General features: G+C 37.2%; 1 protein-coding gene across 5 annotated transcripts in view; it reads right to left on the bottom strand.

The window, feature by feature from the left end:
* The window catches only part of GRID2IP (Grid2 interacting protein), a 115336-nt gene extending 91562 nt beyond the window's left edge, over positions 1–23774 (bottom strand). For 3 of the 5 annotated variants that reach the window (XM_031945569.1, XM_031945570.1, XM_031945572.1), the window contains exon 1: positions 6516–7109. In XM_031945569.1, coding sequence (XP_031801429.1) covers positions 6516–6550 — 35 coding nt within the window. In that variant the 5' untranslated portion in view covers positions 6551–7109. Of the gene's footprint in view, positions 1–6515; positions 7111–23263 lie in introns of those variants that run through there. The other 2 variants (XM_031945573.1, XM_031945571.1) reach the window with 2 other exon arrangements.
* Between the last annotated feature and the right edge of the window lie 3239 nt (positions 23775–27013).

The following is a 27013-nucleotide window of genomic DNA, read 5'->3' as shown; positions in this document are numbered from 1 at the left end:
ATAAACACTTGCAAATTGATTAAAAGCATATGTTCTATAAAAGCTCTGACATCTTATGTTCTATGGTACTAGTACAGTAATGGTAGTAGTATAATACATATTTGAGTCTAATAATTATAACTTATATGGTGCTCTAAGATTTACAAAGTGCTTGACAAATATTATCTGATCTAATCCTCACAAAATTCCTTAGAGGTAAGCACTATTTTTATCCCCACTTTACAGATGAGGAAACCGAAACTTACAGAAGTTAAGTGACTGGCCATCACATAATCAGGAAGTGCCTGAGATCACATTTGAACACAGAACTTCTTGACTTCAAGTTCAATGGTCTATCTACTGCACCAACTAGTTGCTAATATTGGAAAAACCAGGACCAAGGCAAAACTAGGTTTAAGTCTGAGCTGTCATTGAATAGTTGTCTGGCTTTGAACATGTCAACTCTTTTTTTTTAAGTAACTTAACTCATTTGGTAAAGTAATCCCTAAGCTTTCGTCTAGCCCAAAGACCAATGCTGAAATTTCCCCATATAGGGATGTGGTTCCCTCTGGTGTCTCTAGAAATCATGAGATAAGATGGTTGTCTGGCCCCTTCCAGGCAAAGCAACATTCATCTTAACCTCTCTCGGGCCAGGAATGATACACAAGATCCTTCCAGACATTGCTTACTTCCTGCTGCACCCTGTCATCTGAGTAGCCAGCTGTAACTCTCCTCTGGGGCTATCTAACCTGGCCGGTGATTAACACTCCCTTCTTCTCCAGGAGAATGGAATACCCTCCCCCTTTTCTTTCCAACCCAAGTGCACAGCCTCTTGCCAGGCATTTCATTAGAGTCAGGCTTGACCATAGAAAGGCAGAAAAAAAGCAGCTTCTATATTTTCTGACCTTGGGAAAGAGTTTTCCAAACTCTGGGACTCAAAGCAATGGAGAAATTGATTGGGTATTTTATGGTAAAAATCCCACATCAACGCAATCACTATTTTTCCCTGTTGAGAATAGTCAAAATCAAAATTAATACCATCATAGAGAATTGATTTTAATTGGGACCCGGGGGCAATTATCTTTCTTCCCCACCTTCCCCTTACTAGGTGTCTCCTCATCAGCTCCTCATTTAAAGCGAGTAGGGTTGGAACCCTTGCCCCCCCCCCCAGGACTCAGGGGTCCATGGAGGCTTCCCAGTGTTCAGGTGTCAGGGTACACTCCTTCAACAGTAACTCCCCATGTTCTATCATCAGTCTCCCCTCAGTACCTAATATAGGTGTGGAGTTTTTTTTTTCTTTTTCCTGAAACAGTTGGGGTTAAGTGACTTGCCCAGGGTCACACACAGCTAGGAAGTGTGTAGTATCTGAGATCACATTGAACTTAGGTCCTCCTGACTTCAGGGCTGGCGTTCTATCCACTGTGCCATCTAACTGTCCCAAGGTGTGGAGTTTTAAAGATTGAAAGGGGACACAATGGAGTCAAGGTACCCTCTGCCTTCCTGATTTCCCCTTTGCCTTTGTGGCATTGCAGTACAATGGAAAAAATGCAGGATTTGGGGTCAACAGGGAGGCTCTGAGTTCAAATCCCAACTCTGCAGTTTACTATTCCTCATGACATTATGCAAGTCAGTTAACTTCTCTGGGTCCAATTTCCCTCATTTGTAAAATGAATTACATAGTTGAAAAAATAACACATTCTCTGCTCCAAACTCATGTGATAAAGGAGAAAAAAAACATGTATTCAGTAAGGATAATTCAAGATTGAGTATGAAAGAAAAGATCCAGGCAATGTATCCCAAGAATAGAGGAGGAGAAAAGGAATATATTCATCTGGGGCAACTGGGGAAAGAGAGTGCTTAATATGAGCCTTGAAAAAGAAATATTCAACAGGCAGAGGTGAGGAGGGAATGCACTTCTGTCATGAGAGCTGACCTACATCAGTGGTATCAGCCTCAAATGGAAATGGGGGGGGGGGGTTTGTGTCACTGAACCATACATAAAGATCCACATGTTTGACTTCAAAAACCACATATTAACATAACCCAGATTCTATTGTATTTTTATTTATTTTGTGAAATGTTTCCCAATTACATTTTAATCTGGTTGGGGCAGTTCTCTGAGAGTGTTGCCTATCCCAATAGACCTTCACAGTGTGTCTGAAACCTCTGACCCAGTTAATCATAGAAATCCCTTTCATCTCTAAATGTAAGATGCAGACACACACACACACACACAAAACAACAAAAACACACAGAGATCTTTGATTGACCAATGTTATTTTGTATTTTGATTACATATTCAAGATTTTTATGTGATAAATAATAAAGGTTTAATTTTAATAAATAAAATGAGCTATGAAAATTAGTTATGAAATGGTTTTATTAAAAGAGGGATGGTTATTTTTGTTTAAAAAAAAGAGGCAAAGGATAGCTAGATGGTGGAGTGGTGCTCTAACAATAGCCATGAAGTCAGGAGGACCTGAGTTCGAATCCAAGCTCAGACACTTAACACTTGTGTTATGTGTCCTGGGCTATGTGATCCTGGGCAAATCTCATAATCCCAATTGCCTCACCAAAATAAATAAATAAATAAAGATTAGGGACATCATTACAACAAGTTTGAAAACCCCTGTTAGAATGTTAACCCTACAGAACACAGAAATCTTGATCTTGATATTAAAAATCTGCTGTTACACCTTGCTGTACCTTCTCCACATCTGCTCTTGCTGTGATGTGTTACTAAATTTGTCAACGCAGGCACACCAAAACTGCTGATGACAAAACTGCTCCATTTTTACACTACAGCTGGGGAAGTTCCCATCACCCTTTAAGATCCCTGAGTCACATCAATGGAGGGACTCCTTGTCTTTCCAATATGCCTGTGTATTAAGAATCTATGATTCTTCCTCTCTAACAGAAGTGACTGAAAGCAACTCAACAACAAAAATATAACAGTCAAACTGATTGCAAGTTATTCCTTGTTACCTGCCTAGAATACTAATTAAAAACTCTTAGAATATAAGAGCTGGAAATGGGCTTTGGAAACAATGAGTCCAAGTCCTTGATTGTACAAATGAAAACCTTAAATCCAGAGTAAGAAAATTAAATGAATCAGAAAAATACAGAGATCTGGTCATTTTTAGCTTTTGTGATTCCTAGTCATAATTCACAATTAATATATATAATTTTGTTAGCTGGGGAATTAGATGCCTGTATCGGGAAACATCTTCACTGAAGACCCCGTTAAAGCTTTATTCTCTGGAGGCAGAGAACAGAGAATCTATATTCAAATCCTTCTTCTGACATTACCTGCCTGATCTTAGTAAAGTTATTTATCATTTCTGGTTCTTGATTTCTTATCTTTAAAATAAGGGTTTGGAACAAGGGATGTCCCTTTCAGCTTAAACTCAAGACTGATGAAGCCTATGACTTAGTAGATGAGTTCTTAAGTAGATAAGCTGCCAAGACCAGCTAGGTGATGCAGTGGATAGAGGGGCTGAGACTGAAGTCAGGAAAATCCGAGTTCGAATCTGGTCTTAGACACTTTCTAGTTTCCTCATATGTAAATGAGTTAGAAAAGGAAATGGCAAGACACTCCAATATCTCTGCCAAGAAAATCCAAAAATGGGGCATGAGGAGTTGGACACAACTGAACAACAGGGAATAGCTGGGGCATACAGAAGTTAAATGACTTCTTCATAGTCCTTGAGACCAGGTCTTTCTGATTCCAAGCCCAGCTTTTTATCCCACTATTTTATGCTACCCTTAAGTTATAATTAAATAATATGCATATATAAAATGAAATAAAAAAGAGCTCATTTCAATTTTTTTTCATTTAACAAATATTATTCTACTTTTCTGTCAGAGAGAGCCATAGATGAGAGTCAGTCTTAAAACCAGGAAGACCTGGGTTGAATTTCCAACTCTCATCTATCCTGAGCAAGTCACATATCTCTGCAGAATGCTAGGTACCTCTCTGGAAATTACATAAGGCATTAGTGAAAGAAGTTTCCTCCCCTGGGAATGCTCTGAACTACTAATATCTGGTCCCTATCCATATCTCTATTTATTGTACTAAATGTACTAATTATTTGGGAGGGGTAACCATAGCTTTTGTACATTGTCACAATTAATGTTAAACATGGTGTGACTGAAACACTCTTGCCCGTAGAGCTGAATGGTGATAGTTCTTTAACTGTGAAATTTAAGACTCTATTTAGAGATTAAAGCCCAAGTTCAATTGTCCTACTGATTTAGCCCAGGCTGGGACTAATTTAGAGAGGTCCCAGGCCAAATCTAACTTCCAGGTGTACACTTTGCATCATACTATATTCTGCCCCTTTGGCTTAAGTTTCCCAGTAGCTACTTCAAAATAATTTTTAAAAAATTTTGTTTCTAGTAATCTGATTCCTAACAGTCTGTTTATTTATCCCTGTCCCCAAGTCAAGAATAAGGATCTTTTTTAAAAGAGATCCTGTCACATACTATTTTCTTCTTTCTTTTTTCTTTCTTTCTTTCCTTCCTTCCTTTTCTTCTTTTCTTCTTCCTCTGTCTCTCTTTCTCTCTCTCTTCCTCTCTCTCACTCTCTCCCCCCCTCCCCTCCTTCCTTTCTCCAAGTCTTCTTGCTTAAAATGAATAATATGGAAGTGTTTTATATGATTGCACAAGTGTTACCTATATCAGATTGCTTACCATCTTAAGGAGAAGGACAGAAAGGGAGAGAAGAATAAAATTTGAAACTCAAAATCTAAAAAAAATGCTAAGAATTGTTTTACATGTGATTATGAGAAATAAAACATTATTTTAAAAAATAATTGGGAAATGTTTGACAAAAGAAATGAAAATACAACACAACATAAAAAGAAATCCCATGCTAGAGTTTCCAGAGATGCACTAATTCCCTCTTAGTAGCATTCCTATCCCCACCTCCTCCACCCCAATCAAGTCAGTATCCATTACTCGGAACTAATGGAACTTTCCAAGAGCACCATTCCATGAAGAAAGTCTCCAGTGAAGAGGGATCAGAACTTATCATATGCCCATGACTATACCATTTAACCAAACTTCAGAATCTCCTCTGCTTCTAAACCTTGGGCTCCAGGTGAGGGAAAAGAGAGTAGGAATATATATATATATATTATTGTTATGGACTAAGTTTTGTTGATTCCTACTTCAAAAAAATTAAAGTCATACTAGAGAGAATATATATATATATATATATATATATATATATATATATATATGTATATGTATTTATCAAGTACAGATAAAGGCCAAACACAATCTTCCATGGGAAATAAGTGAAACTGTCTAGGAATTAAGCACTTTGATCCCAGTTCACTTTCTGGTTGAAAGATGTCAGCAAAATTTTCATATAGTAGTGTCATGTTCATTTTAATATCTTCACATTATATGCAAATTCTCCTTCTTCACAGGTTCTAGCTGTCCTCACTTTGGGAACCAAATTTCTTTCACTTAGCCACTGTAAGAAAGGCCCCAACTTTTGAAATGCATAACCTGCTCCTGCCCCAACAAATCCATAAGCTTCCTGAAAGGGGAAGAGGAGGCAAAGAGAGTAATTTTCACAAATTTCTGGTCCATATGTCATTCTTAGAATCAGACAGTGTCTATGAACAGTGGTATTTAAGGTCACAGGGAAAGGGCAAAATAATCAATCCCCCATTGTCCTTCTTCCAAATAATTACAAAATTACAGTAGAGTCAACTTGTCTGACCATATAGAAATCTTTTCTTCAACACGCCTGATAAGCTGTTATCAGAGCCATAAGTTGCCATAATTGTAACCTGCAGCAAATTTAGATTGGGTGAAAGACAAGAAATGGGAGGAGATGGTGATACAGAGAACAGTCTCACCACTTAAAACTATGAGAGGCGGAGGAAGGCAGCCACAAGAGAAGCATCATGGTGGTGATTCCCTAGATGCAGCTGTCATGTATCTTACTGTAAGACAATAGACACAGAAGACAGGAAGCACGCCCTCATGTCAGCACCATGAGGCAAATTCTCATTCTAGGACATTTGAATTCTGGTGGTCATCCAACCTCAGTTTTCTGTCAACTTTCAAAGACAATACTCCTTCTTATGGAAGAAGGAATCATTCAGACTCTTCCCTTCTCCTTCCTGCCCCCCTCAACAGCTTCCCAAACATTGGGGCATTCCCAACCTTAGGTTAAGCCTGACACACACTGAATTAAGAAAAAGCATCCAGGACAGTAGCCACGTTCAGGTTTCTGCAGCTCCATATGACGAGGCTTCAAGTCCAGTTTGGGTCCCTACCTTGGAGTTGGAAGAAGGCTTCCAACATTTTCCATGAAAAATACAAAATGTGTTTGACCAACATCTAAACTAAGAGCACCGAGTAAGCCTCACAGAGTGTTTCAGGGGACAAGGAAGAAGCCCTCCCATTCAGGGGTCAACCCTTTCCAGAGGGACTGACCATCGGCATGATCCCTCAGGAGAAAACACCAAAGTTATCAGCAAGATGACGCAGGGGTAAGATTGATGGAGTATGCATACCGAAAATGTCTTGAGAAACTCTGGTCCTTTCCCATCTGGAGCTTCAGAGCAGAGAAGAGAAGGAGAATAAGGAGAAAGGTGCAGAGCGGCTGCTTCAGGTCCTCTGCAGATGATGTGTCAACAAGCCAGAGAACTCGTGCTTCCCAAGCCCTTGGACAAGGTCAGATCCAAAACCACCACATTGGCCCCGGAAGCTGCTGGATGTCACCAGGAGTTCCTTTCTGATGCTTGGGGCTCCCTTGCCTCGATTTACTCTACCTTGAGCATCCCCAATCTTCTGACCCTCCTGACACAGTAGCTTCTTCTCTCTCAGTGCCTCAGAACCCCACTCTCCCACCTGACCTGCTGGGAATTGCCTGGCTCCCTCCAATGCTACAACCCAAGCTCCTGGCACCTTTCCACTGAAGCTCTGTCTTTGGAAGCATTTACTACAAGAGAAGGAAGGCAATACTCTCCCTCCCTTCCTTTCCCCTCCCCTTTCCTCCCAGAGCTCTCCACAAGATAGCTGAGAGTGCTAATTAGTTGACTTTTAAAGCATTCCCCTTCAAATTACATCCACTAGGAGTCTCAATCTCAGACAATATCCACTCCCACATCCCTGCCCCCTCCAGGGCTTCAGGAGGCCCCTTTCAGGCTTTCCTAAAGACCACAATAACCAGAACTGTCACTTTCCCCTGTGGAACTGGAATCCCTCCCCCATATTGCCAAAAGCCTGGAGAAGCTGTGACTGGCCAGAAGAAAAACAACTCTGTAGTGGATGGCTTATTCTTCTCCCTCCCTCTCCCTCTCCAGAACAAGACAAAAATGATAATAAGAACTTGTGATGATAGAGTTTTCTTCGAGTTAGCTAGGTGGTTCAGGGGATAGAGTGCTGTGCATAGAGTCAGGAAGATCTGAATTCAAACCTAACTAATTTAAATCTAATTTAAATTTAACAATTACTAACTGGGGGACCAAAGACAAGTTACTTCTGTCTCAGTTTCTTCAACAATAAGTATAGTAACAGAACCTAACTCTTAAAATTGTATCACCATGGCAAAGTGCTTAAAAGAACCAGGCACTTGGGGCAGCTAGGTGGTGCAATAGATTGAGCACCAGCCCCGAAGTCAGGAGGACTTGAGTTCAAATGCGACTCAGACACTTAACACTTCCTAGTTGTGTGACCCTGGGCAAGTCACTTAACCACAATTGCATGAGAGAGAGAGAGAGAGAGAGAGAGAGAGAGAGAGAGAGAGAGAGAGAACAAATTGTTCAAGATCTCAGTCTCAGTTTCCTCATCTGTTAAGCAATAACAAAGATAGTCACCTTCTTCCCCTCCCTGATTTATCACTTTAAACAAATGAATCCCTGAGGGAGAAGTCCCTTTATACAAAGTAAACTGGGTCATTTTGTTTTGTTTTGTTTTTAAAGAAAGACTTCATAAATCATATGAAACAGAGCTGACCTGGCAACCACAAAGCAAAAATGCCCTAGTGGCCTTCTTCTTGGGAGAGAATGTTGCACAGAGGAGGCAAAGTATTCAGGTTCAAATTCCAGTAATGATATTTAATATGTAACTTATAGTATGTCATTTCAAAGCCCTGGAAACTCATCTGAAAAATGAGGGGGTCAGATTAGACAGCCTCTGAAATCCCAAATTTCTAAATCTAGCTTGCTATTTATTGTTCCAGGTGAAGGGTAACCAAAAGTCTCTAGGTCAGGGCTTCTTAAACTTTTCCTATTTGCATAATATATATGATAAATCATAATTTTGCGACCCCCTACATTTGAGTAAGTGACCTCATATTGGGCTGCAACCCACAGTTTAAGAGGCTTTGCTCTAGATCATACCACAGAACAACCAGGTGAAGAAATTAGGTAGATTTACCCTGTAAAAGAGAAAATTTAGGAAGGCTATAAAGACTGTCTTCAAATATTTGAAGATGGTTATAAGCAAGTGAAATTAGATTTACTGGTCCCAAATGTTAGAATGAAGAACAAATGGATGGAATTTGCAGGCGGCAGATTTTAACTCAATGTAAGAAGAATCTAATAATATAGAAACTGTAATCTCCCTGTCCCCAAAATATCCAAGCAGAGGTTATTATAAAACAGTTCCCTATAGAAGATGAAGTTTGGACTAGATAACTTCTATGGTAATTTCCAGTTCAAGTTCTGTGAAAGTTCAAACTTTATTAACAATCCCTCCCCCCTTTTTTTTCCAGCTGTTTTCAATTGTGTCCAACTTCTCATGACTCACTTGGGGTTTTTGTGGCAAAGATATTGAAATAGCTTGCCATTTCCTTTTCCAGCTCATTTTAGGGTTAAGTGACTTGCTCAGGATCAAACAGCTAATAAGTATCTGAGATCAGATTTGAACTTGGGAAGATGAGCCCCTCTGACTCCAGGCCCAGTACTCTATCCACTGAATCACCTAGCCTTAGTCCCTAACCTTCTCTATAATTTCCCTTATTACTCCTAGTTCTTCCTTCTATAGCCAAGCAAAATAAGTCTAAAATTCCTTTTCCACATGACAGTTCTTCAAATACCTGAAGACAGCAACAATATTTAAATTTTCTTTTTTAAATGTCCAGTTCTTTCAACTAGATTTTAAGGAAGAGGTGAGAATTCCATTCTTTTTGAACACCCTCCTCTACTGAACATACTCAAACTTACCCTTCAAAAATATGGCACCCAGCTCTAGGCACAATGTCTTCAGTATATCAATCTAAAGATTCCTCTGTGATCCCACTTTCTAATCACAGCAACAGATGGTCATAATGATGATCCTAACTCTCAAGAAAAAAACTGATAACCACCCTTTAGGGTCAGAACAAAACACAATGAAACTATAAGTTCCCTGTCTGGAAATTATTTTTCTACCAATATAGTCTAAAATTGTGTTGAATTCTATAGTTTCCACATAAAACTAAGCTCAGTCTTTTTTTTTATTTGTTTGATTGATTTGCTAACTGGCCATGGTATTCCTGTGATCCAACTGTCTAGCTGATTTATTTAATCCAAGGGCAGATCTTTATATTTATCACTAGTAGTTAGTAAGACCTAAGTATGAGAGAAATACTTCCCAATTGTATGACTTTAGGCAAATCATTTAACCTCTAACTCAGTTTTTTTACCTGTAAAAAAGATGATAATATCTACCATCAAGGTTTATTGTGTGGATAAAATGAAATAATATTTATAAAGTACTTTGTAAATCTTAAGAAATCATATAAATGCCTGGCTACCATTATTATTTAATCTTATCTTTCTGGTTGTCCCTCCCAAACACATGTCATCTGCCAATATGACAAAGAATGCCTTTTGGGGCCAGATCCAAATGATTTATGAAATCTTTAGCAGTACCAGATCAAGGTCACAACCTGTTGGAGGCCTCTCTGAAATCAACATTAACTCATTCAGCAATATACTGTGGTTCAAGTGTTCACCTGATTTTGAATCCAAGTCTTTTAGTTAACTCACATTTTTTTAAAAAAATTGTTTATTAAAAAAGCATGAGATAATTTGTTCAATGTCTTGATGAAATTTAGATGTTTTGTAAATATCCCTTCATTTATATCTCTATCCACTGATAGTACGGACTAGTAATCTTGTTACAAAAATAAATGAGGATATTTTAGTTTGATTTGTTTTCAATTAATTCATGCTCTGTCAGTGATCACAGAATCACAGACCTAGAGCTGTGATTCTATGAGAAGAAGAAAGAGAGAAATTCTAGAGGAAAAAAAGGGACCTCAGAGGCCTGACAATTCAACCTCATTCTTTTAAAGATGAAAAACTGATACCAAAAAAAGTTAAATGCTTTGATCATGATTACACAGATAATAAATATCAGATCCAGGAATTTATTCTGACATTATTTTTTCTACTCTTAACACTTTTCTTTTTAAATGACCATAAAACATTGCTTTGATAATCCATTCTAGAATTTTGCCAGGAATCAATGTCTATTAATTCCAGTCTATAGTCTGATGAATCTACCTTCTTGCTCTTTTCAAAAAGCAGGATGGCATTTGCCCATCTGCATTACTGTGGCATTTTTCTCATTCTTACTATTCTTCAAAGATTATTGACAATGGTTGTTATGAACCAGAACTTGAAACAAGGTGCTAAGTCACTGGAATTGATAGAAACAATGCTTATGCACTTGGTTCACACCTTTGGAGTTCACACCTTTGTGAGAGTTCACATATCGGTTTACACATTAGAGTTCACACCTTTAAGAGAGCATATAAGGAGAAGCCCACTAAAGGACAAGCCCACTAGAGACTCTGGGAGATTCACAAGTCAGGATTCAGTCCAGGAGATTCACAAGTCAGAAGCACACAATCCCACCCTTGGAGGAGGAGTCAAGATTCATTCCATTCTTCTACTTTTGTGCTGACTGGAGGCTTTGGATTTGGAGGGAGCTAGAGGCTGAAGCTGGAAGCGACAAAGGACTAGCGTCAAGAGCTCTCAGAACTAAGGAGAGAGATAGTCAGCTCTAAGAAAGCTAACCGGGCTATTTTGAAGAAAACAATAAAGGACCTGGACTTTAACAGTTGGCTGCAATTTGAGGTGATTATTACTCTGAGCTGAAATGAAGGCTGCTCCCAGAAGCCCCCCAAGAAACCTACTCACAGAGAAAAGGATTATATTTTAGAGAAGAGAACATTACAAATGGTAATCAAGGCCACAAATTATTTTAATATACTGGAATGTAATTCTCCCAAAGTCCTATATACATATTAATTATGCTTGCCTCTTTAAATAACATTTTAAAATTTAAGCATTTTGGATGGAACTCAAAATAAAATAAAATGTATTATATACATCCTGAAGAGTGGTTATCAATTTTTTTTTTCTTGAGACTTAGGATCATCATTATGAACATCTGCTGCTGTGATTAGAAAGTGAGATCACAAAAGATTCTTTAGGTTGATGTGCTATTTTTTTCACCCTATGCTGAAAGATCAAAAACTTTTATAGTTGTTTTTTGTTAGAGTAGATAGGAAAATTGAATGGAGAAGGAAACTGCTTAAAGGATCTTTTAAAGCAAGACTTCTTAAACTTGTTCCATTTGTTATGCCTTTTTGCCTGAGAAATTTTTACATGACTCTAATATATAGTTAAAACAGATATACAAATCAAACCTTTACTTATAATAAATGATTTTGTGGCCACTAGATTCAGTTATGAGACCCTTATGGTCACAAACCACAGTTTAAGAAACTGGGCTCAAAAGATCCTTTCAACTCTAATCCTTGGGTTTTGTCTTTCTTTGGCAAGAAACACCCGATACTAGATGTTCTCAAAGAGGTTGATCGACTGGTAAGCTTTTCTTCAAGTATTTAGAACTGGATAAAGTTAGACACTATGGTCTTAAGCATTGTTCCTATTAAAATTAATTTATGCATAAAATGATTTTCTCATATAAACCTTTGTATGCTGATTCTGAACTGTATCTAGGAAGTATTCTCATGGAACTAGCTCACAGTATTTTCCTCTCATCCCTCAAACACAATTTCCTGAAAGGGCAAGAGCTGAAGTGCACTAAACTGAGGAGCTGTGATAGGATAAGGTTAGCATGAGCTAGAATAACAAGTACCCACAATAGCTCAGAGATCCTGTAGGGCTGGAAGATGTTTGAGTTGCCAAGGTAACCATAGAAGAAGGAGGCACAAGTTCTTATAGTAATAGTGAAATCATGTAGTTAACAGTTTTTAGCCAGAAAGAGGAGGCCATAACAAGGCCAGCATGAATCTCTACCAAAAGATGAGGAATGGACTCCAAAAAAGAACTTATCCCTCTGTTCCACCTCCATTCATTCCCTTCTAATGATGGGAAAAGGGAGATGGATAAAATTCCCCTTATCCTGCTTTGTCAGCCTAAGAAAGAGGCAGAGAAGGAGATGGGGCTATATGGATAGAAGATTACCTTCCACAATCTCCCACAAGACATTAAATATGAGACCTTCTAGAGAGACCCTCCCTTGCTCCCAATCTCTTGGTTCAGCTTAAAGAAAAAAGTTGAATTTACTCTTTTTGAAGTTATCTTCATAAACACAAAATGAAAAATAAGAGCTGTGGAGATACCTGTCTTGTCTACTAACCCCAAATTCTCAGTACCCCAACTTAAAGTATCCACAATAGAACTTTTTATCTTTCCAAGAAAGACCCTACCTTATTTCACATTTCCCTGTTTCTGTCAAGATTCACCATCAAACTTTCCAGTTATCTTGTTAAAGCCTTAGAACAAATCATACTCAACTTTTTTACTTTCCTTCTCTCTCTCCATATCTAATCAGTCACAATTCCACCTCCATAATTCTACTTCTCCTATATCTATTCATATGGCTACCACACAAGTTCAGATTATCATTACCTCTCACCAGGATTATTTCAATAGCCTAAGAAGTGGTCTCTATACTGTATGTTTCTCCCCTCTTTAATCTATTTTCCACTACCAGGGTACTTTTCCTAAAGCACAGTTATTGCCTTATTCAGTAAATTTCAGTAGTTCCCTGTTCTTGTTGTTGTTGCTTGTGAGGCAATTGGGGTTAAGTGACTTTCCTAGGGGAAAGTGATTTTCACACAGCTAGTAAGTGTTAATTGTCTGAAGTCATATTTGAAGTCAGATCCTTCTGACTTCAAGACTGGTTCTCTGTCTACTACACCATCTAATTGCCCCCCTATTCTCTCTAGTATTTAATTTTCAATAACCTGATCAGAGGCATTCTCAAATGTTTCAAGGATCTTGCCAAACTAGAAAAGTTGCCATTATGGTGAGAATAGTAAAGTATTGGATATCTACGTGGGAAATTGTTCTTTTTTAAAACAAGACAGAAACATTGTCAAGAATAACTCACATAAAATATGTCATTTTTTCAAGACAATTTCAACCTGATTACAATTCAGCCTAGCTTTAAATACATCAACATTTCTCCTCAACAGAACTAAGTATGACTTCCAAATAAAAGGCAGCCAAACCAAAACATCTTATTGATAACATAATATATATGAATCCTGCTAAAACATATAGCTCCACCCAAAAACACATTAACTAGTTCCTTTCTCTCAAGGAATCTTTCTCCAATGATATAAAAAATCATTTAGACTCAGTGAATATAAAATACTTAATATATGCTTAGAAAAGAGAGAGACTCAAAAGTATTAATATACCTCTCAAAATATTCTTTGGAACCCAACAAATAATCATAATAGAACAATAATACTGTGACAAACTGAGCTATTGCTCATAATCAACCTATGAGAATAAGGCCTTCCTTTAGGAAGATCACTTTGATAGATAAACAGATGATCTGAAGTGAGGAGAAATTTGAAGCAGAAAGACCAATTAGAAGGCTACTGAAACAGTCCAAGAAGGATAAAAGCCTGCATCAGGGTGAAGGCTGTATGAGTAAAGGAGACATACTGCTCGGCAGTCCTACTTTTACTGACCCCTTAGTCCATTCTTACAGGAAATATTACAAATCTTTGCATTTTTAAGTTACCAACTAAAACCTTAAATTATTGAAGAGATATTCATTGTTCACAGTTAGAACCATTACCATTTAATAAAAATTATAATACTAGCCAAGCTAATTTATAGATTTTTGTGCTATATAAATCAAACTACTAAAAGATTGTATATTAGTAGAGGTTCTTAATTTTGTTTCTTGGACATTTTTTGGCAGTCTAATGAAACCTATAAATCCCTTCTCAGAATAATGTTTTCAAATAATTGTAGGAAATGCTAAATTTCAGTCAGAGGTTCAGTCAGTGCAAATAGAGATGAAAATTTTTTCTCATCCTCTTCTTTGAGATACACAAAATAACAGCAAAATTTATTTGGATAAACACAAGATCTAAATATAATGAAAAAATAAAAATGAAAGGCCTTAAGGAGTACTAGATCTCAACATGTATTATAAGGCTATTATTATTATATTATTATTATATATTATATTATATATATATTATTATATGGTACTATTTTTTAAAAGAAGATCAAAGAACCAACTTTACAAGGATGACCTAAAAGCAGAGGAACTTAGTAGCCCAGGATTTAATAAACACAAGAACATAAACTACTGGGGAAATCTCTTCCTATTTGATAAGAACTAGAAAAAAATGAAAAGTGATTTGACAGAAATTAGGTTTAGATTTTCATCTTACACTGTATAACATAATAAGCTCAAAATATATACTCAATTTAGATATAAAAGGAAGTTTTTTAAACTTTTTAATTTAGACCATGAAAGTAATATAATAGTGCAAGAATGTTTGTGGCAGCCCTCTTTGTAGTGGCCAGAAACTGGAAACTGAGTGGATGCCCATCAATTGGAGAATGGCTGAATAAATTGTGGTATATGAATATTATGGAATATTATTGTTCGGTAAGAAATGACCAACAAGATGATTTCAGAAAGGCCTGGAGAGACTTACATGAACTAATGCTGAGTGAAATGAGCAGGACCAGGAGATCATTATATACTTCAACAACCATACTGTATGATGATCAATTCTGATGGACATGGCCATCTTCAACAATGAGATGAACCAAATCAGTTCCAATAGAGCAGTAATGAATTGAACCAGCTACACCTAGCGAAAGAACTCTGGGAGATGACTATGAACCACTACATATAATTACCAATCCCTCTATTTTTGTCCGCCTGCATTTTTGATTTCCTTCACAGGCTAATTGTACATTATTTCAAAGTCCAATTCTTTTTGTACAGCAAAATAACTGTTTGGACATGTATAATTATTTTATATCTAATTTATACTTTAACATATTTAACATGTGTTGGTCAACCTGCAATCCAAGGGAGGGGGTTGGGGGAAGGAGGGGAAAAATTGGAACAAAAGGTTTGGCAATTGTCAATGCTGTAAAATTACCCATGCATATAACTTATAAATAAAAACCTATTTTTAAAAAAAGTAATATAATAAGAAAAATTAAGGAAAACAGGTACACTTTAGATTTGCGGATAGGGAAGAATTCTTAACCATGAAAGAGAAATAGTTGAGATAAATGATAAACTAAGACAATTGTTTTTACATAAAATGAAAAAACTTGCACAGACAAAATCAATGTCACTAGAAAGAAAAGAAAAATTGGGAAAGAACTCTGCACTAAATATCTGATAATAATCTGATCTCTAAGAAATATACAGAATTAATACATAAATATATGAGACCAATAGTCTTTTCTCTGTTAGGTAAGTGGTCAAAGGATATGAATAGTTTCAGATAAAGCTATGTAAACTATCAATAGCTTTATAAAATGTTCAAATCACTATTAAGAGAAATATAAGTTAAATCAACTTTGACTTTTCATGTCATATCCATCAAATTGGCAAAGATCACAAAAGATAAATAGTTCATGTTAAAAGGGTTTGGGGAAGACAGCAATACTATGATAATAGTAATAGAGGTGTGAATTGGTTTAAACATTCTGAAAAATAATTTGGAATTATGCAAGAAAAGTCACAGAATTGTTTATACTTTTTTATCAGAGATCTCACAATCGGGCATATTTTGCCAAAAGGGGGAAAAAAATAACATACAGTAAAAAGATTCTGTTTATACCAAAGTATTTCTAGCAGTACATTTTATAAGAGAAAAAAAGAAAACAGAATATCCATCAATTGGAAAATAACTGAACAAACTGTAGTATATAAAAATAATTGAATATAATTATTAGACTGTATGAAATCATGACTGAGGAATTCAGAAAAATATGAATAGACTTTGTAAGAACTGATTCATAGGAGGAGAAAAAACAGAACCAGGAGAATAATGTAATCAAAAACTATAACAATATAAAAAGAAAACAATAAAGTGTGTGCTGACAAATGTTGCACAAAAGTCATTGGCAAGTGTGAATGATGAAGATAGAAGCAATAAACAAGGAACAATGTTATATCTTTTTCACTTACTTTTCTTTTTTCACTTTTGCTCTTCTTCCTTACTTCACTAATTACCTATCACATAGTTTTTATGCAATCCCCAAAATAAATTTTTAAAATACAGGCTCAAAACCAAGGTTTTAGTAGCAAGTTTAACTTTTTTCCTAACCTTATCAGGTAATTATTTGGGAACAGTAACCTTGAGTAGGCACCAAGAGAAAAAAGCTTAAAAAAGATATACTATGCCTGGGATGTTTTTCTGGCTTTTGTTGATTGTCTGGCTTATAATCCTCGACTTTATAAAAATTAGAACTTTCTGTCAAGAAGAACTTTCCATCTACTGCACTTCTAGTAAATGCAACAGAGAACTGAAGTTGGCCCTGAAAAGATTAAAATGATCCTGAAGAGCCTTAGAAATTGAAGTCAAAATGGATGGAATCAGGGGACACCTTAGTGATCATGAAACCAGTAGAAAAGCCCAGTGGGGAGCAGAAATGAAATATGTCACAAAACAAGATAATGGTATCTTAAGATAACATGGACAACTCTATAAAACCAAAAGTGTTAATTGCCCTGACCGTATTTTCACATATGTACCTTCCAAGGATTCCTGCCATGTCTCCATTCATGTTCCTTTTGTTGTTGTTCAGTTGTTTCAGTTCAGTCAACTCTTCCTGATTCTATTTGGGGTTTTCTTGGAAAAGATACTGCAGTGGTTTGCCATTTCCTTCTCCAGTTCATTTTACATATGAGGAACTGAGGCAAACAGGGTTAAATGACTTGCTCATGGTCACACAGCTAGTAAGTGTCTGAAGCTAGATTTGAACTCAGGAGAATGATTCCAAGCCCAGTGGTCTATAAACTATAATGGAACTTCCTTAAACTTTTTTCCACTTGCAAACTCTTTTCACCCAAGAAATTTTTATATGACCATAGATATATAGTTATATAAAATAGGCAAATAAATCAAACATTTACTGATAATAAATCATAATTCTGTGATGTCTACACTCAGTTAAAGAATCCTGGGAACCCCACCACTTAGCTGCCTCAGCAGGAATTTAATCAATGCTTATTGACTGACTGATCTAGTTCAGAAGATCTTTATTATACCGCATCTTTGTAAACAAGTGCCAAAGAGAGATGCAAAGTGCAAAGGAGGATATCACTTTTAGTGTGAGCCCAGTACAATTGAACTGGACATTTTTCCTGGAGTCTGTGAACTTGTGTATTAAAAAACTATTTCAATACAAGTGATTTCCTTTGTAATCCTGTTTATCAGAGGAAGCATGATAGAACAGAATATAGAGCACTAGACTTGGAGTCAAGAATACTCAAGTTCAAATTTGACCTCAGATACTGCTTAACTCTGGTACCCTTGGGAAATCAGCTATTTCTGCCTCAGTTTCCTTATCTGTAAAATAATTATAATATCTCCTCTCCCACCCGGGTGGGGTGAGACTCAAATAAAATACTTGTAAAGCATCTAAGTACTACTCTAAGTAACTCAGTACATAAGAATGCTGGGCCTGGATTCAGGAAAATCTGAGTTCAAATGTGAGCTTGGGGGAACCTAGGCGAATCACTTAGCTTCTGTCTGCCTCAGTTTCCTCATCAGTAAAATGGGGATAATGATAGGACCTGCATCCCAAGGCTGTTATGAGAATCAAATAAGATAATGGTAAAGCTTTTTAAATGATCTTCTTACTTGTTTTTTGTGTCCTAAGGTATTTAAGATAGTTGAAGATTGTTAAATTCACAACTCTCTCTGTCTCTCTCTCTCTCTCTGTGTGTATATAAATATATATATATATATAGGCATATATTTGGAGAAGATGCTGATGATACACAAAACACAAAGAGAATGGTTTTGAGCAGTCATTTCACCTTAGTGTTGTCCTCATCTGTAAAATGAGGGACCTTTAAAGTTGCTTCCAATTCTAGATTTACGATCCTAGGAATGGAACAGTACTGAATCCTATCAAACTACTTTGTTAGACTTTAGAATGGCAACAGGATGTGAAAAGTCAAAAGACTGATTTCAACCTCTACTAGCCATGTGACTTCGGGGAGACCACTTAACTTTTCTGAGCCTCAATTTTCCTTCTCCATAAAATGGGAATAGTCATACTTACAGAAGTATGAGCTATATATGCAGACTTGAACAAGAGAAAGCAAACATAGAAACATGGGCTACCATTATCATCCTAATTAGTTTTTCCCATTAATGAACATACTTTCCTCTTGAGAAGCAGAATATCAACAAAGTCTAAGAAATTAAAGTGATTTTTCATTATTAACACTAACTGTCCCTGTGGGGACTGAAGCTCTTGGTAAAGCCATAGTTTTTCTTTCCCATAGCACAAAGGAAAGGCTCCTTGATGAAGGGGAAGATAATTCCTTCCTCCCCAAGAAACAAATAGGGAAGGTGAAATTACACTGGAGTCAGTACTTCTCTGTTTCAGTCTTTTTTACTGGGACATTCTCCCTTCCCCCAGAGGATACAGCAGCTGAACAGATGGGCAGGAATGGGGGAGGCAGGAATTATAATGGATTAGGCATCATCAATTCCATTGCTGCATTGAGTCACTCACATGAAACTCTTATCAATGTTTACTAAACTGAGGATCAACCATTCAGGTTGTCTGGTGGGACTAAAATTACAGAATATAAGAGAACTCAAAGGGAATTTAGAAACTAGCAAATCCAACCCATTCATTTTATAAATATGCAAACTGAAGGCCAGCAAGAGAAAATGTTTTGCCCAAGGTCAACCAGTGAGCCAGTGGCAAAATGGGAACTAGAATTGGGTCTCCTGATTACTAGTCCAAGGTTCTTTCCACTAAGATTAGACAGTAACATACTATATCCCTTTATAACATCAGCAAAAAAACCAATGTCAATTGTAATTAGAGCTCAGGGTGCACTGCACTCCTACTTTTGGCTCAGAAATTAGCAGATTCTGTTCCCCAGGACTGCTTAGAGAGCAAAAATACTTGATAACATTTGGTGTAAAAATTCTTCTCAGAAGTAACTAGTGTCAAAAACAACTGGGACTTTGGTGTTAATTGTAATGTGAAATACATTAGTCTTTTTCCAAATAATGACACAATGATATCACAGCTGATATCCTGTATGATACTTTGTAATTTGTAAAGCATATTCCATATTTCATCTAAACTTTGTAACAACCTTGTGAGATAGGGTCTATGGATCCTTCTGTCCATTATACAGATGAAGAAACTGAGGTTCCAAAAAGTTTAAATGACCTTCCCATAATCACACAACTAGTTGAGTACCAGAAGAAGGATTTGGGCATTTTTTGTGGGGGGTGGGTGAGTAGAGGTAGGTAAAGAGAGGGTAAGGGAGGAGAGGATTGGAGGTTCTTAGGATTAAGAGACCTGTCTAGGGTCACACAGCTAATAAGTGTCTGACTTTAGCGCCAATGCTTTATCTGCTGCACCATTTAGCTGCCCTCAGAGGCAGGATTTGAAATCCAAGTTTTTCCAGATTCCAACTGTAGCACTCCAGCTTCTCTTATGTCTCACTCTGACATTTGTATATATACTCACACCATATAAATGATATGTTATATATGTAATCTCTCCTCAATGACCTGAGCACTGTATTTATACCTTTTTTGTTCAAGTGCTTACCATATTCTTCTGTTTTGTGCTACGGTTAATCTACCCATATATCTCATCTCCTCTGTTAACTTGAAAGCAGGAGCTCTGTCATTTGACTTTATATTCTCCATAATCCCAAACCCAGTGTGTGTACAAAGTGAGCATATAATGAGGAAGGGAAGAAGGAAAAGAGGAGGGAAGAAGGGAAAAATAAATTTAAAGGGCTAGTCATTTCCTCATTTTATAGATAAAGAATCTCAGGTTAAGTGACATGGCTAAAGTTATATAACTAGCAAATACAGCTAAGATTTGAACCTAAGTCTCCTGTCTTTAGAAGCTGTCCCCCCCTCTTTTTCATTTTGAACATTTAAAAAAGAAAAAAAGAAACTGTGCATGATGGAAAACATTATTGGCTTTGTTTTACTTTTGAAAAGCTAAAACAATTAAAACCATAATCTCCAAACAAAGCCCTCAGGTAGAATGCTGGTTTCTAATTTCTAACTTGATTATTCACAATTACTCTTTCAGAGACCACCAAAAGATTATTCTAGGCTTTAGAGCCTTAAGAAATCTTAGAGATCATGGATTCAAATGTCTCTTTTTACAGATAAGGAAAATGAAGCCCAAGGCGATAAGTGATTTACTCAAGAACATACAGGTTGTATCAGAGGTGGCATTCAAACTTGATCTTCTGCTTCCAAAGCCAATGCTTTTTCTCTCAAGAGGTCATTTCTCTCCCTTTCTTGACAAAAAAAAGAGGGGGGCTATCCTGGCCATCAGTTCCAACTCTGAATAAAGGACAAAAAGTACTGGTGGCCTCAGAGTTAGTTAGAACCTCTCTAAAGAAAACACCACACTAAAAAAGCTTACTTTTTCTTTTTTTTTTTTTAAAGATTGGGCTTGCAAATAAATTGAATGTATTATTTGGAAACATACTAGTTATGTTTATAAGAGGTTATAAATCTTTTGTAATAGACTTTAGCAACTTGACAAGACTGTCTAATGAAGTGGGAAGGAGTTGTGACACATCATCTGTTAAGAGAGTGGTCACAGTGCCATGGAAGGTCACTGAATTTAGAACAAAATAATTTCAGTTTGAATCGCATCTCTAAAACTACATATAGAAGTCAAGTCATTTACCCTATATAGGCCTCTGTTAACTTAAATGTCAGATTAAAGGACTAGACTGAGCTAGTCTACACAGCTAGTAAGTATCTGAGGTCAGATTTGAACCTGAGAAGATGAATCCTCCTTACTCCAGGTCTGGTATCCCATCCACTGTGCCATCCAGCTGCCTCCATCTCAGGTTTGGGAAATGGTTCAAGGGAAGTCACAAAGAGATTTCTGCTAGCTATGTGACAATGGGGAAGCCCCTTATCTAAATAGTTGAGCAATCCCAGGTAATTCACTGACTTCTCAGAACCTCAGGATACTTGTCCAGTTTATTTTACTTCCTGGCTTACTGTAAAGAAGAGTGCTTCACAAACCTTAAAGCACTATATGAAGGAGTTATTTGTGTTTGCCCAAGCTATTTCTATCACCTGCAATTTCCTCACCTCACCTATCTAAATCTTACCTGTTCTTAGTGGTTTAACTTTACTGCCACCACCTACATTAAACCTTCTGAGGCCACTGTAAGCCACAACCATCTCTCCCTTTGAATGTTCACTTAATGTCTGTACCATTACCTCGAGGCATCTCTTGTATTGTTGATGTGTAGTCAATATTTGTGTGTGGGTGGGGGGAAGGGTCTTACCTCCTCAGGTAATCCATAAGTGCAGTTAGACTGGTATACAGAAAGAAGGCTGAAGACCCAGATTCAAATCCTGCCTCTAATATTTAATAGCTTGGTAACTGAGAACAAGTCACTCTTAGACTCCAGGTCCTCCTCTTACCATCTACCTCACAGAATTATCATTCTGAATTTGTGTAACCCTTAAATCAGTATGAACATGTGGTTTATTAATATTCTTATTGTTAGAGTGCAAAAACTGTCTTATTCATCGTTATACTCCCTTAGCACTCTGTGTAAAGTAAGTAAGTACTCAATAAACATTTCTTAAGTGAATGAATGAACTAATGAAGGAATGAAGATGAGAAACAATTGCAATTGTGTGACTACTGATTTAGCCTAGTAAATGCATGTGTAGGCATTTGAATGAGTCGATTCTTCCAGATGGGGTTCTAAATTTCGAGTACATCAGATCTTTCCAGTGAGTTTTCCCACCAGTTTTGTAGGAAACAAAAATTAAATGTTACATGTAGAAGGGAGTTTCATTATACCCCACCCCCACACAACACATAATCCACCGCACTGACACCCTACTTGCTTAAGTAAAAATTTCCATCTGGCAGCACAGATGGTTTCTAAGTCTCTCCTACTATAACATCTCAAGCAATTTTCCTGTCATGCTCAACAAGCTAGGGGGATGGGAAGGGACTGATTGTTCTTAAACCATCATTAAAAGGTTGACTTCAAGGATAAGAACATCCCTTAAGAATCCCAAATTTTTCTTGGGAAAAGAGAGACTCCTAAGTGACCAAACTCCAAAACTAGCCTTCACTCCACTTTCCAACAAGTTTATTGATGAAGTGGAATCCACTAAGGACTTCAAAATCACAGGAAGCTAGTACTAAAAGGTCCCAAGCACCTAGAATGGTAAGAGCTGGAAGGAACCTTTAAAAGAGACCAGAGAATGTTAGAGCTGAAAGAAAATGGAGAACATAGGACTCAGAATGGTAGAACTGCAAGGGGATTTAGAACAAAGAACATAGATCAGAACAGCTGCAAGGCAATTTGGAACAAAGAACAACGTTGCTGCAAAGGGATTTGGAACACAGAATGAGAGAGACTAAGGAGAATCTGGTTACATAGAACATAGAATATTAGAGATGAAAAGAACTGTAGAACTCTCCTCACTTCAAATTCATTCCATGCAAATCTTTCCTATTCCATTTAGAAGGACTGCATTTTTAGTACTTAAAAAAGGACTATTCCAGAATAAGACATTACACTTAGATTTGGAAACAGGTTGCAATTTACCAGTTCTCTGTCCAGCCCTCTCTCCAAGCATTGGCCAGGATAGGGTTACACATTAATTACCTTTCACTGAGCAAGCTTTTCAATGCAGAGTACATAATTACCTCCCCCCAAATTAAATTGTAAAAATAACTTCATTTTTTTTTACTCTAAATTTTCCCAGAAAAGGACTTGGATCACTACTCACCCAAGACAGCTCATCTTTACTTCCTGCTTGTGCCAGATATCTCCATTCTGGTACAAAACTACCACTGGGCACTGTGGCTACCCCCTTGGAGTCTACAGGGCAGCAGAAGGCTAAACCCTATCCATGCAGGATCCCTGGTGCCAGGAAAGCCAATAGATTGGGAAATGCTAGCAAATCATTATCTGTTAGGAGCTGATGACTGCATGAATGGGTAAAAATCCACATGTGGAGGATAAGGGGGAGAAAAAAGGGAGAAGCCCCAGTGGCTATGGAAGCAAAAGACACATCAAGCAGAGAGCTCAGGGTCTGCGCTGAGTCCAGGAGATGTGTTGCAAACAAATACCTTGCAATGAATGTTAAATCATGAGGAGAATTTCGAGGGGGGGGGAGGTAAAAAGAGACCATCAAAGGAAAAAAGTCAAGCTGTGGCAACAGCAGGATCCTAATAAATAGAGCTAGGGCAGTAGAAAGATCCAATCAGGCAGCTGTTCCTGGTAGCTGCTAAAGTGAGCATTTATCTGCTGCATTGCTCGGCAAACAACAAATGCCCATACAGAAAGCTCGGGCAGGGTGCCTGACAGCATCATTTCAGGAGGGGTGCAGCATTAACAGAACAGAGATGGGGCAGAGGAAATAAAGGAATTCTAGGGGAATAAATGAAGGATGATGGATAATAATAGCTACTCAAAGAGTTTATGATTGCAGACATTTTTTCTACCTTGTGAGGTGGGTGGTGCAAATTTATTTTAGTTGGAGAAACTGAGGTATAGAGACATTAAGTGACTTGCCCATAGATAGTAACATGGCTACAAGGTGGGGGATATTTGGAAGCTGATCTGATAACTCTTTCAATTACAAAGAAGGCTGAGTGATGACCTGTCAGTGGTTAATGAGGGCACTAGCTTTTTCCCCACTCTGAGGCTGCCTATATATAGGTAGGAAGTAAAAGCAAGGACTGCCAGAATTTCTGGCAGGTATTTGCTATAGATTGGCCTGTTATAAGAAAAAGAAGGCAAGCAAGAGATGTCTTTGTATACAAAAAGCTCAGCTCTAGGTCTCTAGTGTCCCTGGCTGTATTTCCCTGGTGTATGTGCTTCCCAAGTATTATGTGTATCACTGGAGAAGCCTTATATGTCTGAATGGTAAGGATAATGGAGTCCAAAGTAAATTCCAGCTATATTCTAACTGCTCCTTCCCTCTACTTTGGGCTATAATTGGGTCAGAAACTGCTTTAGAAGTTGTAAAGATTATAGGACTCTGACACATGCTGAAATAATCATCACAAATAAAAACATGTCATGTTTGGATAATTCTTTATGATTTGCAAAGGACTTTCTTTCACAAGGTATCCGTGGCCTGTGTGAACTGAGTAGGGACAGAGATAAAAGGAATGTGGAAAGGAAACTGCCTCAAAATGATTCTTTGAGGATTTGGATGGTGCTGAGACAAGTAGTTTATTCTGTGTATGGAGTTCCTGGTGAAGAAACTTATTGTCAATAGAGAGGGTGGCTGTTCTGCCACTTAATCTGAGAAACTCCAAATTCCTATGCAAAAGCAGAGGGCTGGAGAAGAGGGGGTGTTTGTGGATGTGGGAACTGTGGATTATCAGACCTTTTATTTTTAATTTCTGGTTTGTTTTTTTTTAATCCTGACCATCTGTCAGGCACTCTTTCTTTTTTTGTGAATTTATTTAGCATTTTATTTTCCCCCCAGTTATATGTAAAAGCAAAATTTAACATTTGTTTTTAAAACTTTGAGTTCCCAATTTTTTCCCTTCCTCCTTCCTCACCTTCCCACCATTGAAAAAGCAAGTGATTTGATATAGGTTATACATATGTAGTCACACAAAACATTTCCATATTAATCATGTTGTAAAAGTAAACAAAGACCAAAAACAAAAAAACAAAACAAAACCCAAACCCTCAAGAAAAATAAAGTTTTAAAAAGTTCTTTTTCTGGAGATTAAAAGCATTTTTCATCAAAGGTCCTTTAGAGTTGTTTTGATCATTGTATTACTGAAAATGTTAATCGGGTCTTCTTAATTATAAGGATGTCTGAGTAATGACCTAAAAGCAGCATATGTTACAAGTAGATCTAATGAGGGCACCAACCTTTCCCCCCATTCAGATACTGTCTTCAGACAGACAAGAAGAACAGGAAGGATCAGTTTTGATCAGTTTTCTTGGTTTTTGGTATGGGATGAATCCCTGAGAGAGTAGGGAAATGAAAAATCTAGGTCATATAAAAACAAAACACATCAATAAATTACCAAAGGTAACACTTAGAATTTCAGAGTGATCTAGGTTGTTTTTTTTTCCTCCTGAATTAAATCCCTTTCAGGAAGCTGACTTAGCCTTTGCAAGAAACTTGACCCACCAAAAATTAGAAAATAATATGGTAAAAACCAGGCATTCACCAATATCTAACATGTTATACCAAGAAATAGTAGAAATGGGTTCATGATTTATATATAAAGGGTGATACTATAAGCAAATTAGGAGAGCAAGGGATAGTCTACCTGTTGGATCTGTGGAGAAGGAGGGTATTTATAGCTAAGAACTAGAGAATATTGTGAAATGCAAAATGGATCATTTTGATTAAATAAATTAAAACAATTCTCTACAGACAAAACCAATGCAGCCAAAATTAGAAGGGTAGCAGAAAGGGGGATAAAAATTTTTACAACCGGTGTTTCTGATAAGGGCTTCATTTCTAAACTATGTTTTGGGGGAGGGAGGGAGAAAAAGAGGGAGGGAGAAAAGTTTGAACACAAAGTCTCACAAAAATGAATGTTGAAAACTATCTTTATATGTATTTGCTACAAAATATAGCTTTGATTTTCTGATGATCAACAATTTTATCACATTTACTAGCCTAAGAAACAAATATCTAGAATGCAAATTGATGTTTAGCAAGCACAGCAGTAAAATAGGGAAGTCTTAAATGAATATATAAGCTATAACAGTCCAATCTCCCTAGAAAAGTGGAAAGGTATAACACTGGTTTCTCTCCCAGTCCCAAGCTGGAACTTCAACACAAGTTTTACAGAAGACATGCTCTCAGCTCAGGACTGGAACCCTCCTGTCTATTCTCCATGGTTCCGAATTGGTATGTCTCTCACTCCTTCTTCCTCCAACCAGGGAGAATGAAATGTTCCCTCAGGTCAAGTCCAAAATTCTTTCAGAGTTTAGGGATTAAGGAATGGGTCTGTGGTCGAGGAAACTCTACTAAAGCAACTCTACACTTTCTCTGCAATTTATAATTTTAAAAAGTGGCCTAGAGTCCTGAGAGATGGTGACTTGGACAAAGTCACACGTTTTAAGACTAGAGACAGAATTTCAACTCAGTTGTCCCTGGCTTTGAGGCCAGCTCTCCATCCACCACATGGTAGGATGCCTCACTGCTGCTCACATTCCCAGATTTAAATGTAATTGGGAAATATTTAATAGAATGTAGATAAATGTTAATGTGTGGTTTTCTGAATCAATATGCAGTTTGCCAGGCCTTAAGAAGGGTTTGTGGTCCCTGTTTTTGCTTGGATTTGACAGCACTCCTCTTCTCTATGTTGTCTCTTAGAAAGCTTAGACAGTGAGAAAAGATTGTCAGTCAACAGATACACCCTCCTTTCTGCCTTCCTGGGTGCCGGTTATACAGTTACATGGTTTGGTTATACACCCCATATTGGAGTACTTTTTTTTTCTAGCCAGAAGAAATCATGCTTTGGCCTTTGGAAGGGTTAATGACAATTCT

Source organism: Sarcophilus harrisii, chromosome 1 (genome assembly GCF_902635505.1).
Source record: "Sarcophilus harrisii chromosome 1, mSarHar1.11, whole genome shotgun sequence".
Classification (NCBI taxonomy): Eukaryota; Metazoa; Chordata; class Mammalia; order Dasyuromorphia; family Dasyuridae; genus Sarcophilus; species Sarcophilus harrisii.
The sequence above is the reverse complement of the archived record's forward strand: the minus strand, read 5'-3'. Positions and strand labels throughout refer to the sequence as shown.